This window comes from Nannobrachium achirus, assembly GCF_963921795.1.
Source record: "Nannobrachium achirus genome assembly, chromosome: 2".
Lineage (NCBI taxonomy): Eukaryota > Metazoa > Chordata > Actinopteri > Myctophiformes > Myctophidae > Nannobrachium > Nannobrachium achirus.
Genome location: NC_137811.1, coordinates 75,368,947 through 75,383,422, shown reverse-complemented (window position 1 = coordinate 75,383,422; position 14,476 = coordinate 75,368,947). Strand labels below are relative to the sequence as shown.

Below are 14,476 nucleotides of genomic sequence, written 5' to 3'. Positions count from 1 at the left end.
CCCCCGGTGGTAGATAGATACCTTTATTATCCCACGGGGGAAGTTCAGTTGCCCAGAGGCAGCACAGCAGTTTAAGGTTACGAGTTACAAAGAAGTAAGAAAAAGAAAAAGAGTATTGTAGTGTACGGTCCAAAGAGCAAGCACAAAAAAGAAGTGTCGAAAAGCTATTGCAAAAAAGAATAATAATATGTACATAAAGTGACCATGAAACATTCAACACTCATAAGTGACACGTCACACAGCACAACTTAACAAACAGTGTCAAACTAAAAAAAGTGCACATAACAGTCAATGCTAGACATTGAGGACCAGAGGTTTATCTAGGAATGTCCTAGTCTGGGATCACTTCACTTTTCGAGGTTTGATCCGGTCGGGAGAGGAAACCACTTCACGTCATGTCGTAGTACTCAAAGGACTACAATTTGCCGGAACTATCAAACCGGATTCAGTTTTAACCCAAAATAATTCCTGTGCGCTCAAGGACATACTTTTAGGGCCTACCTAATAAACTCCTTGATGCAGCGTAGTTTTGCTTTTGAAAAATGGGTTTTGGATATTATTCCAACTCGTAGCGACTGGCAAGACTACACTAGGCTACTCGAGTATTTTAATAGGGATTGGGGAAACAAACGGGGGGAACCAAATCAAAGCGACGCTGCTTCTTCGGCTTGTGGTTTCTGCCTATAGACCGGATTAAACCGCCCGTTGTTTAAAGGATAACTCCGCCCTAAATCACTTCTTGGCTCCTACTTATATTGTTCCAAAATTACCGTCCATGGGGTCTATTAGGCAGAAATACTCCTGTTGTCCAGTTTCCCCAAAAGAATGCAGCAGCTGTCACTGCATAGAGTGGAGCCTATAAGCCTATCACTTTTACACTATTTGTTGTGTTCAAAAGTGATTTTCTTTTTCATGAATGTGTTACTAGATGTCATTACAAACACATCCATGCCTTGGTTGTCTCACACAATCCACCACAATCTCATAAATAATGTTTTGGGATGAGCATTCGGCACAAGTGCCAATCAAAGTGACTGCACTAGCCAATCACAGGGCATCTTTTCCGGGACTTGGAAAAACACATAAAAGCCTAACATCTATTCAGTAGAGTGTGATGGCTTGTGTGGGACAGCGATGACATGGATGTGTTTGTAATGGCAACTAGTACCAGATTCATGAAAAATAAAAACACTTTTGACCACAACAAATAGTGTAAAAGCGATAGGCTTATAGGCTCCACTCTATGCTATGAGAGCTGCTGGGTTCTGCTGGGGAAACTGGACAACAGGGGCATTTCTGCCTAATAGACCCCATGGACAGTCTTTTTGGATCAATATAAGTAGGAAAATGAGCCTAGAAGTGATTTAGGGCGAAGTTGTCCTTTAACGATCACCAGGCTTTCTGGTGGGCGAGGTTAGGAATGTCCTCCAGGCATACGGTACTTACATGATTCAAAAGCACCTGCTCCTACATGAGGAGCTGCTGTTGGGAGCTGGTGGGTTGTCTGGATGAGGAAGAAAAGCATACGCATTTTTATCTCAAACATGATATTTTACGCTTTTAGTTAAGACCTGATCACAAGGATAGTTGTGCCTAATGCTGCATTCACACTGAGAGAGGCCAAGCTAATGGTTTGCTTGGTAATTCAATGTATTCTCTATGCAAACCAGCTTTGAAAATGTCCAAGCTTTTTTTCCAGCTTGGAAATTTTAAAAGCTGGTTTGCATAGAGAATACATTGAATTACCAAGAAAACCATTAGCTTGGCTTTTCTGTATGTGAATGAGGCATAAGAGCAGTGTTGAGCAGTGCGAGGCGTTGTGAGCTTGTAGATCGGCTATTTTCAGCAAAGAGGTTTGGTGTAGACTAGAGGGGAAAAAGAGCAGACTGAGTACAGAGTGAAAGGTCAAGTTTATTAAGTATTGACGGTTCAGGTGGTTAAATATCTGAAAAAAATGTTTACATGAATCCAAAATACACTGATGATTGTGCTGTCAAACAATGAAACTATATGGAATCTATGGGTTAACAGGTTGTGGGGGTCCCTGCTTCATCTCTCTCTCAACTAAGGGGTCCTTGGCCTGAAAACGTTGAAGACCCCTGCAAAAGGGATGAGGCATGGACGAAAATATAGCGTCTCCAGTCTTTGCAGAGAAACCAGAGAACCCAGCAGTGGTTTTCTGTGGCCAAAACACACATGAAACGAAGACGAGGAGGAAATGGTCGAAAATCCACTAACAACTAAGGCATTCACCAAATATTCGAATATTCGAATATTCGAATATCAAAGTCACTATTCCACGTTGTTCACAGAAGTCGAATATTCGCTGATTTTTATTTTTTTATTGTATTTTCTTTAAAAAATATATAGTTTATAAAGCTTGGCTAGATAGGAAGTCATAAGAATGAGTTGTCAATTCAATGATGAATTTCTTAATGCTCTATTAGGGGTTCTCAAACCTTTTTAGGCCGTGACCCCCAAAATAAACATATTTGAACTGGGGACCCCCAACCTGACAAGCACTTGGAATTGTAGGTATTAATGTGACTCGGTTCCACAGTTAAATATTGTGAAAATAGATCTACATGCTCACAACACGTTGTGAAAATGTAGATCGGCTATTTTCACAATGTTTGCCTCTTGCTTACTTAATATTTGACAGTTTGGCCTGTCCTGTCGAATATTCGACTAATCGAATACTTTGAGGTCGAATAATTCGGATACTAAAAATCACTATTCGTGAATGCCCCTACTAACAACTAGGTTTGATGCTGGATGGTTTGTTTTAGTCTGCCTGCCTTCAGCTGTTGTGACCTGACCACCAGGTGACCTGGAAGCCTTTCCATTCAGTTTGGTTCAATACAGCATCAACATCAATGCACCGGCTTCGACTGCTCTCTTAGCATTCAATCCGACTTTTTCACCATTTCTCAGACGTTTGAATGCAGAGAGTATGCACTGGGTATCCACGGATGGATACTTTGAAGTACGCATGCGCCGATATCTCTCGCCTTGAATATTATTCCCCTCAGGGGAATCGAACCCAAACCGTGGGTTTGTTGCATCCGTGCTCTACTGACTGAGCTAATGAACGGATGAAGTGACTCCTTTTTTGTGCATTTATCTATGACGTGGATAGTGGGGTAGATGTTGATAGTGAGGGACTGAATATTTACTATTCTGTCCATAACGGCACATAACTCGGTAACGCGGCTGAGTGGGATTGGGCGGTCATCGGCGCCCAATACCGCGCCGCTCCGTCGGGGTCTGTGGCGTGGGGCGTTACACCGGGGAACAGAGCATACTTGGCATCTTGGCATCTGGTTCGAGGCTGGGAATCACCTCACGCTCCTCTGAGGTTGACCACTAGATGTCGACATTTTACTACTAATATCTCTGCATTGGCATACTGGATATCCAAGTATCCTGGATACTTTCTGCATTGAAGAGTCTGAAAGCACGTGAATATTTCGCATTAAGTGCGTTGATATCATTAGAAGCAGGTGATCAATGCTGCTCTTTTGTTTTAATACTTTTCAAAAAGAAAGGAAAAAAAAATCTTGTCAAACAAATCCCTGAAAGATCGATATAAGAAAAGATCCAAGGAAAGGAATGATTAATCATTCCATGACTAAACTGTAGTCCAGGTTAGTCAACTGATGACTCAGTTATTCAGTTAGGTTCAGTCATATTTTGACTTTGGAGAAAATGCTGAATAAAATAAAATAAATAAATAAAGTTATCAACAGGATAGTGGTCTGTTTATGTAATATGTACTACATGGCATAGTGAAGAGAAAAGGATCTTTTGAAATCATTTTGACAAATTGTCTGCTCACCTTCACAGGGGAAGGATCCATGGTGGTTGTTGACCTAAGAAGGATGAAAAAAGAAAATGTGCTTAATATTCCATCCATTCATCCACCCATCCATCCATCCATCCATCCACTTCCATCCATCCGCTTAGTTTTCATTTGCATCCATGACTCAACAAACTACTAGGGTTGGGACCCGTTAGGATTTTACTGTATATTAGGGCATTAAAGGACAACTTTAGTTTTTTACAACAAGGGTTCATATTTTAGATTGCAATGAAAGAATATAAAAGATGAGTGTTAAATTGATTTCATTTACTTCTTTCTATTGTTTTAGAGATTCTTATTTCAGTGGTTGGGGGCATTATTTCAGTGGTTGGGGGCATGCGTACAAGTGGGTAAATATGTAATTCTACACAGAATAAGCCCATTCCCAAGATACAACGCAACCTTTCATGGTTGGATGTGACTTATGGGGGCTAGAAGTGTTACTGTAAATAGCAATAAAGAAACTGCTGGCTTATTGTGTCTAAAAAGACATATTTAGCCACTTGTACGCTGTATGCCCCCATGCGTACGCATGCCCCATATTTTAGCACGGTAAACACGATAAAACAATAGAACGAAGCAAATGAAAACATTTTAACTCTCACTTTTTCTTTTCTCTAATTACAATCTAAAATATGAACCCTTGTTGTAAAAAAACAAAGTTGTCCTTTAACGAAAAAGTCGACTCAGTCGACTTCATTACACAAGTCGACTCCCACCAGAGAAAGTCGAAAGTCGAAGTAAAAAAAAAAACGTTCTATTGTGAAAATAGCAGATCTACATGCTCACAACGCCTCGTGTTGCGAGGCGTTGTGAGCATGTAGATCTGCTATTTTCACAATTTCTGCCTCTATATATTTGACAATTTGGACAATGTTTAATTTGTCATTTTAGAGGTTTTAAAAAGTCCTTAAATTGGCACTTTAGAAATGTGAACATACCCTCTATACACTTAAACCTTATGTTGGTTTGTTTACAGTTGAGTGAGAAAGCAATGTTTCACATTAAGTTAATCATCTGGGGACCCCCCAAAATAATTGGGGGGTTGTGTGTGATGTGATGACGTCATCAAACGATAAAGTCGACTTCAACTCAACTTTTTACTGAGCCGAGTCGACTTGCAAAAATCACAAGTCGTTAAGCCCTACTGTATATCACAATGTGCCACGATGAGACACATTGTGAGCTTGTAAGGACATTCTGCATAATAGACAGTAGCCTACTTTGGTAGACTACTGTAAAGTACATTTTTGATGACAATACTTTTGTATTTTTAGTGAATTACATTTCGAAATCTGGACTTTTACTTGTAACAGAGTATGTCTGCACTGCAGTATTGTGTATCAGTGGTTGTATTGATCACAGTGTATCGGTGGTTGTATTGATCACAGTGTGTATCAGTGATTGTATTGATCACAGTGTGTCAGTAATTGTATTGATCACAATGTAAAAGTGATTGTATTGATCAGTGTATCAGTAATTGTATTGATCATCATCTCACCATGTCTGTCCACACAGCGTGTCAGAGGTTGCGTTGCAGGGACGCTGCTCTTTCAGTCCAGAAGGACAGACGCGACACGGCTGACATTTAGTGAAGGATCCGTCGTTGAAGGTGTCTTTTCCACATGCTTTAATGATGTCCTCTCTTCTCCCTCCGTCATCAGCATAGCCACAGTTTGGGGTGAATTCATATCCTTTCAACAAGAAAAAGGAAAACACTGGTCAACAACAGGGACATGCTGGGCCTCTGATTCAGCCCGGGAAAAAGAGTTGGAGAGGCCCTTATTGAGCGCTATAGAGAGAGATCTCTCTCTATAGCGCTGCTGCTACTCAAAGATTTGCCATTTCAGATCATGACAAGTGACAAGCCAGTGGGCCAATTATTGTACATGAGTTATATTTTGTCGTTGTCGGGTAGAAACCTTGTATGTCCAAAACCTTTGGTTTTGTATTAATCATTTTAAAAATGATTTAATCTAGTGAAAACAGCCGATCTACAAGCACACAACGCCTCGCACAGCGAGGCGTTGTGTACTTGTAAATCTGCTGTTTTCACTACTTTTGTGCGACGGCCTTGTGTGATGAAGCAGGGCTTTGCTTTGCGAAACTTGAAGATACCGGTACAAGGTTTCTGCCCGACAAGTGACGATTTACTTTGTTGGCCGCCCAGCCCACAAAATGGAACGAAGGCCGACATTTTATTTTGATTTTTTTCCTAATGGCCGGCCTGGACCGGCTGGGAATGAACCGGCCGGGAGTTGTCTCGCTTTTCCCAATGGCCAGCACGTCCCTGGTCAACAATATCAATATCAATTGATTGATTGACTGAATACTTTATTAGCAGTTTGCATTGAAAAGCACAGGGCAGTACGGTTCAGGAACAAGGTCTACGACAGGCAGCGTCTGTGGATCGCTTTGAAGCACAGCTCAACACCATTTCTTCACTCTTTCTTTTAGTTGAGTTTACATGTCTGTGCTGTTATTTTTTTATTATGGTTAAGTTAGCAGTGACAGTTAAGTTTAGCAGTGATAGCTGAGTGGTTAGTGTCCATACCTGGGACTCCGGACGTCCCAGAGGTCCCAGGTACGATTCCCCGCTCCAGCTATCACTGCTCCCCTTCCCTCGTGCTCCTTGTGGGCAGCACTGGGTTCAGCTGGGTTAAGCTGGAAACTGAATTTCCCTCGTGGGATGATGTAGGTAAATTCTCTTTCTCTTCTCAAATGTTTTATTTTATTTATTTATTTTATCCCACGATTCTGTAACCCATTTTTCACCCAGTGCCAATTGCCTGAGCTGTAATCCAGGGCGCTGCTCTCCCTCTGCCAACCTGAGGAGGACTCTGAACTTAGCCTGGTAAACCAGACGGCACAACACCACCCCCTGGCAGTGGGTGATAGAGGCTGGCACCACCAGGCTACCCTGAACTGACCCCCTTCAGTGCATCATTATAAACCCCCTGTTCATAATAACAACCATCGCATATCGTCTCCTAGTTGGGGCTAATTCCGATACTTCGGTGATCGCGAGAGCAAAGGTCCGTTTCTCAGTGGTTTTGTCAACTATGAAGGTTAAATAACAAATTGAGCTCCCATGGCCCTCGCAAAAATGTGGGCAAAATGTTTGACAGCTAGGGTCATTTTCAGTCTCATTCACTTACTATACACCATAGGCTACTATAAAGGAAAAAAGTACTCCCAAAACATCTGCTTTAAGTGGGATGTGAGGGGTCAAACTAAGGGTTTTTAATTATTCTGAATCCATTGCAAGCATTTGTTTTGCATGAAAAACATTCCTTGGACCCCAAAAGAATGTGAAAAGTGATGATCACCAAACCAAAGTTTTGTTGGTCTTTTTAGCCCAAGGAATGTTTTTCGTGCAAAACAAATGCTTGCAATGGATTCAGAATAATTAACAACAGTCTGTCTTAATTGTTGTTGTGATGTGGACACACTGATCTCTGAAATAAACACCATGTGGACACACTGCTGTGCAACATAAACTATGACATGACAGGCTCAAAGAGCATAAACACAGTTAAAAAATATGTATTTATAAAGTTCCTAAACACAGTTCAGAAACATGTATTTATAAAGTTCCTAAACACAGTTCAGAAACATGTATTTATAAAGTGCCTAAACCAGAGGTCGGCAATAGGCGGCCCGCGGGCCAAAACTCGAATCAGCTCTTTTGAACGGCTCTTTTAAATGAACGATGGGATCCGGTTCTTAGTAGCGGGACACAGAGCACTGGCTGAACAGTGAGTGAACAGATTCAGAATCAACGGATCATCCACAGGGGCAGGCACAGCCCATCAGATGAGGAACAGCGATGAGCCAAACAAAAAACAGCACAGGTGCTGTTGAATTTTCAATATGGTAGGATGGTTGTTGTTGTTGTAGCATTTGGTGGTACCTCAAGCTACTGAGTGCTCACAAGACAAGATGACATTGCACAATCAATGGAGGAAAAAAACAGGTCAAATGCGACTGTTTGGCGATATTTTGGTTTTAAACCCAATGCTTCAACACATCGACAAGACGTTGTGTTATGTAAGCCTGTTAATATTACAGTATGTGATGCGATGCATTCTTTTTATCTTTTTTAATCACAGATGCCTAATGTCTTTTATAAGGCAGTCTGTAATGGAGTTCCAGTAACAATGTTTAACTATCAATATCCCAAATTAGCCTTTCTTTATTATGTTCTGGCCCGCCAGCTCATAGAAACAAATTGTCCCGAGGCCAAATCTAATTGTTCACAGTTCATGGATATTTATTTTTGGGGACGTTTTTGAAACATTGTTCCGTTCCGACTTGGCAACATGTGCTCTCCGTTTCTCTCATGCACTCTGAGTCTATAGACTTATTAAAACTCTCGTAGATGTATTTCACCCTGAGTCTATGGTAGCCGATAGGTAGGAGTCTGCAAGGCTCTGAACATGCACAAATAAAACATATAAGGCGCTTGCCCTGATGTCCCAAATGTTAGCTATAGGCTCCAGGAATCTGTTCACAATGTATTAGTCCATATGTATTCAGCTATATTTATTATTCAATAAAGAATTGTTTTAATCCAGTCTGTGTCAGAATATCAATGCTTTTCCTCGTTTACCATGTTGGCTGCAACTACACAGCTGGAACAGTAAGACTACCTTGCAATACAACTTGTTGTGTGGGGAACCCACATTTATCGAAGTCATTCACTCATAGTCTAGTAGCCAGCCCATAGAGCCCCATTGTGAACCCGGACATTTTGAGTACCCTAAAGTTTTATGTTAGAAATGTTGAGTATGGGTCCCCAGCATGTAGAAACTGTCGGATGCTAACTTGTATATGTTAAGCAATTTTCATAATTAGCATAATTAGATTTAATTAGCATAATCACCTATAATAATGGATAATATGTCAAAAACTGATTGGCTGATTTGAACAATATTGGAGTGGTTTTGGGGGTTATTGAGGATGCTGAATCCATTTCTGACATTTTCTAAATTCAAAATGGCTGTTTTAAACCGGAAATGGCCATATACCAACTTAAATTGGGATGATTTTGATAATTTTTTGTTGATTTTCCAAATGATGAAGTGACTATTTTTGCTAGGCTATTGTGGCAGTCATTGTTCTAATCATTTTGTGTGGATTGTCTATATTTGGCTTTTGAAATGCAGATAATTATAAGCATATAAATAACCACATTTATCATATAATTCATAATCAAAATCAACAAAAAAGTATCAAAATCATCCCAATTTAAGTTGGTATATGGCCATTTACAGTTTAAAGCGGCCATTTTGAATTTAGAAAATGTCAGAAATGGATTCAGCATCTTCAATAACCCCCAAAACCACTCCAATATTGTTCAAATCGTCCTATCAGTTTTTGACATATTATCCATATAGGTAATTATGCTAATTAAAGCTTATTATGCAAACTATGCAAATTGCTCAACATATACAAGTTAGCATCCGGCAGTTTCTACATGCTGGGGACCCATACTCAACATTTCTAACATAAAACTTTAGGGTACTCAAAATGTCCGGGTTCACATTTTGGCTACTAGATTATCATGAAGGTGGCGTATTGTCATTCTTACGTTGTTCTGAAAAGTGAATTAAAGGAGTGTGGATCCATAGCATCCTTTAAAATCGCCCTGAAAAACCACTTACAGGCGGAAGCCGTTCACAACTGGTAAAAATAAACCTAGCCCAGCCCTACCCTTCCCTGACTCCTCTTTGTACATACCTACTGTTTTTTGTTTATTCTTTCTTTTTTTTCTGACTATATCTACTGCATAGTAGCCTACTGTGTTCTATCCGTCTGTCATTCAATGTTACTAGCCCTTACCCGTTCAAAGATATGAGCTCCGAAATGATGTGCAGTGTGTGGGTTATGGGATGTGCACTGTGCACACAGTATATGAGGGGTGGAAAGTAACTTTAACTGGTGCTTGCATGATAATATGTAGGAGCATCAATGTAAGAAATACCCGTTTCGTTTAATGGCTACAGAGATACTGTGTACCGATCTGCCAGATTTTTGGACAAAATCTGTAACGGGGCGAGACAACCGACCCCCGACACTCACTCAGACAGACATTTGGAAAATTATATGTTTGATATGAGATACTTCAATGGTTTCCTGTGGAAATAAGCTTAGTCGACTTTTCTAGGATCTCCTTTTAGTTGACCTTGTACCAGTGAACTGTACCGTCATGAAACTGTACCTTTTCCTATGCAAACTTCTAATAAAGTCTTCGATCAATCAATACAATAAAATAATGTCCAACTTGTTGTGTGGGGAACCCACATTTATTATAGAAGTCATTCACTCATTATTTTCCTTGATATAACATGAAGGTGGCGTATTGTCATTCTTACATTGTTCTGAAAAGTGAATTCCTTGCCACCAGGTGTTATTACTGTATTATTATTAAAAAGCATCCTCAGTAGTATTACCTGGCTTTATCTTCTCCTTGTTACACGGTACACACTTCTTGTCAGTCGCATCCCAGTGGGTTTCCAGATCATGATGGCATTTATCCGAGTACACCATGTTTGTAGTTTAACAGATAATAGTCCTCAGTCTTTCTGTAGTTTAACAGATAATAGTCCTCAGTCTTTCTGTAGTTTAACTGCTAATAATCCTGAAACGGTGAAAAGAAAAGTTTCAACTGAGGAAACTTAGTCTGTGAGCTGCTTATGTACAGTACCTCCCACATGATCTCTCTCTCTGTCTCTCTGTCTCTCTCTCTCTCTCTCTCTCTCTCTCTCTCTCTCTCTCTCTCTCTCTCTGAGTCTCTGTCTTTCTGCCTCTCTCTCTCCCCCTCAGTGCTGTTTAGCGCCCTCTAGGGGCAGGTCAAAGTTGTTTTTGTTTCTTTTTTTAGGGCTTTTTGTTCATTCATTTCCACCTTTCCAATGCTTGCCTCTCAGCAATCGTTCCACACTCATTCCGTTCAGACGTTATTCTTCTTTTAGTTAACTTCCAACTCTAATGCTTTTTCTGATCAATGTAATGATGCTTTTGAAGCAGTATTACAGTATTTCACGATTGTTAACACGTTTTTCAATACATTAACGGCTTTCTCAAAACTACACACACAAAATTGAAAACATCACAGACAAAATGCTAAACCTCACACTCCCTTCCCAAGAACACTCTTTGCCATCAAATCGATGACTCTTTGCCATCAAATCACTTAACTGTGTTTACAAAATGGAACTTGTGTTTTCATTTGGTACAAACAGACATTTTCAAATGACAACACATAGGCCTACCATTCATTGAGTACACACAAAGCATTTGCTGCACGTTACCAATCATTTACAACACACTGCAGTGCAAAATTGAAAACACAATCGTCTAAACGGAACACACCTTATGAATGACAATGACTCTGGAGTAAGAGCTATTTCTCCCCTTTTTTTTATAGTTAAACATAAAACAGCACACAAATATGCATCCTAAAAGTTTTATTTTGGTACATGATTTACAGTAGATTTAGGCATCATGCCTTCGGTCAGAAATGGACACAAAAAACAAAAAAAGTATTTCGAAAAGAAAAAATCAAAATACTTGGTCAGTACTTGGTCTAATATTGACCAGGCTACTGTCACCAAGGTACTATCCTGCATGGTGACAATATCCTGGTATTTGTATCTTTGTATTTCAAATCATTTACAGTTTTTTTCGAATGCTAAAACACATTTTTCAAAACTGTACGTTTGTTTCAAAACTGCACACACAAAACTCCAAACATCAAACACAAATTGCTAAACCCTGGCATCCCTTTGCAAAACAACTCTTTGCCATCAAATCTCTTAACATGTTCACAAAATGGAACTCGTGTTTTCATTTGGTAAACACAGCCATATTTTCACATGACACACACATGCATTCATTGAATAAACACAACTAGCTTTTGGCTGAACACTACCAAGCATGAACAGAACACTGAAGAGCAAAATTGAAAACACAATTGTCGAAATGGAACACACTGAATGAATGTCAATTACTCTGGTAAATGAACCAATTCCCTTTTTGTAAAATGACCCAGTGTATGCCCACTAATCTCATAGACAAACATAAAACAGCACACAAATATGCAGACAAAACATTTTATTGACTGTAGGTCCAAACGTTTACCCCCAAACACTCCAAACACACAACGCCTCGCATCGCGAGGCGTTGTGTGCTTGTAGATCGGCTGTTTTCAATAGTTTTGTGCGACAGTCTTGTATGATGTAGCAGGGCTTTGCTTTACCAAAAGACGTACACATTTGAAACTTGGAGATACAAGTTTTCTGCCCGAGAGTGACAATATTTTAGTGATTACAGTATGTTGCGAGGAAAACGTTGAGATAATAGCCATTTTGGTTAGAACTGACTGAAAATAACTTTGTACTTCAAGTTTAAAATTATACTAAATAATATTTTTTCAAGTGTCCAAATAAATTCCAAATATTATCAAATGATCTCGCGGCACCCCTGGACTGCCGTTGTGGCACCCCAGGGTGCCCCATCACCCACTTTGAAAACCCCTGGCCTAGAGTGCCGCATGAAGCCCTGACAGGCCTCAAAGCCCACATCTCCACAAGCCTCCTCCATGGCCTGAAGCAGTGGGACCTGGCTCTGAATTGCTCGCCTGACCCGAAAGTTTAGAGATTTGAATATTTGTGTTGTGGATTGATGCTTTGAGATTTTATGTGAGAAGTGTGTGCAAACCTGAAAATTGTGTCTTGTGTTTTGACAACAAGGTGATGTGAAATTTACATCAGAGTGTAAAGAAGGAAAGTCAGAGTCTAATATGATAAGGAAATCTAAAGTAGTAACAAATTGAGTCAAGCGATTGGGGACAGAAGTAAAGGTTGTGAAAATTGTGCCAAATTTTTGAAAAATGTGTTTTAGCAATCGAAAAAAACTGTATTGTATTTTGTGCCCATCTCTGCCTCCGGTTCCTGTTTGTAGTGTGTAGTGTGTGTAGTGTTTCGGCAACAAGGTGATGTGTAATTGACATCCGTGTGTTGTAGGTTGATGCTTTGAGATTTTACGTGAGAAGTGTGTGCAACAACCGAACATTGTGTGTAGTGTATTGTATAGAAGTAGACAATAAGGTGATGTGTAATTGAGATCAGAGTGTAAAGAAGGAACATCTGGGTCTAATGCAGAAAAGGGAGTGTGAAGTGGTGCCAAATCGGGTCAAGCTACACAGTAGGTACATGAAGTTAAGGTTGTTACGGTTGCTACACGGACCCTTTGACGGTAAGCCTGTCACGTCACTTCCTGTTTTGCGTCTTGCAATCGGAGCTGCTACGGAGCTGCTCTGTTGCTAAACGCCTATCTTGTTGTGCTGTTGTGACCTAAGCACACATTATCACTGCTAACTACTAAACTAAACTATCCCTGTACCCTGTGGCGACCTATCGCTACCTGGGCTCAACTACCTAGCTTGACGTTCTGCTGTTCAGAGGTCCATACTGTCGGCTAGGCAACTTAGCCTAGCTTTTAGCCTTAGCCTAGCAGCTAACCTGTCTGCCGGGCGATGGCTTTTCACCCCTACCCCCCCGGCCCCCGGTTCCAGTATCGCTCGGGGCATCGCTCCTGCTCTGTATGTCTCATGTACAGTTACAACCCCGACTCCTTTGTTGACTCGGATGTTTGTGACCGGTGCACTGTGCTTGCAGCGCTGGAAGCGAGGCTCTTTGAGTTGGAAGCTAGCATAGCTAGCGGTGCTTTTAGCCCGCAATATGCTAACGGGCGGCCGGGAACGGGGGGTCACTTTCGGTCACCGACGGCGGCCGGCCGTGGCTCCCAAAAACAACCCATGAACGGCTGGGTGGATGTTACTGGTGGAAAGCGTAAACGAAAACAAAAGCACGCGGGACACCAACCACCTCACGTTTCAAACAGATTTTCCCCACTCACTGATACACCCATTGAGCATGTCAGTGAGAACATATCTCCACCTCCGATCAATGACAAAGCCTCTAAGCAGGCTAAACCTGTCATTAAGAATACAACTCTGGTTATTGGCAGTTCTATAATGAGAAACGTGAAACTAGTGACACCAGGGACCATAGTTAAATGCATCCCCGGGGCCAGAGCGGGCGACATTGAATCAAACCTAAAAATAATTGCTAAAGGTAAAACATTTAAACGCTATGATAAGATTATAATCCACTGCGGTGGAAATGACACACGACGCAAAAGATCGGAGATCACTAAGATAAATGTTGAGTCAGTGTGCACATATGCAAAGACAATGTCGGACTCCGTAATTTTCTCTGGTCCCCTGCCAGATATGACTAATGATGAAATGTACAGTCGTATGGCTTCATTCAACCGCTGGTTGTCAGGTTGGTGCCCAGATAATAACGTGGGCTTTATTGATCAGTGGCAAACCTTCCAGGGGAAATCTGGTCTGATGGGGAGAGACGGCATACATCCAACTTGGGATGGTGCGCAGACTATCTCCAAAAACATGGATGACTTTATCAAGAATCTATGACCAACCAGAGTTGGGACCAGAAAGCAGAGTTGCAGTCTTACACACTTCTCTGTGCTTCCACCAGAGCAGCCACCTACCCAAATTAAAACAATTATAACTGTTCGACCAGT

The 14,476-nt window shown here is 40.9% G+C and overlaps 1 protein-coding gene across 1 annotated transcript in view; it reads right to left on the bottom strand.

The window, feature by feature from the left end:
- LOC308301724 (IGF-like family receptor 1) overlaps nucleotides 1–10,474 on the bottom strand; it is a 40,220-nt gene extending 29,746 nt beyond the window's left edge. Inside the window, exons 1-4 of the mRNA XM_080745803.1 lie at nucleotides 10,318–10,474; nucleotides 5,364–5,556; nucleotides 3,839–3,872; nucleotides 1,447–1,504 (exon numbers count right to left, since the gene is read on the bottom strand). Of these exons, the coding sequence (XP_080601929.1) occupies nucleotides 1,447–1,504; nucleotides 3,839–3,872; nucleotides 5,364–5,556; nucleotides 10,318–10,414 (382 nt within the window). The 5' untranslated portion in view covers nucleotides 10,415–10,474. The remainder of the gene's footprint in view (nucleotides 1–1,446; nucleotides 1,505–3,838; nucleotides 3,873–5,363; nucleotides 5,557–10,317) is intronic.
- Between the last annotated feature and the right edge of the window lie 4,002 nt (nucleotides 10,475–14,476).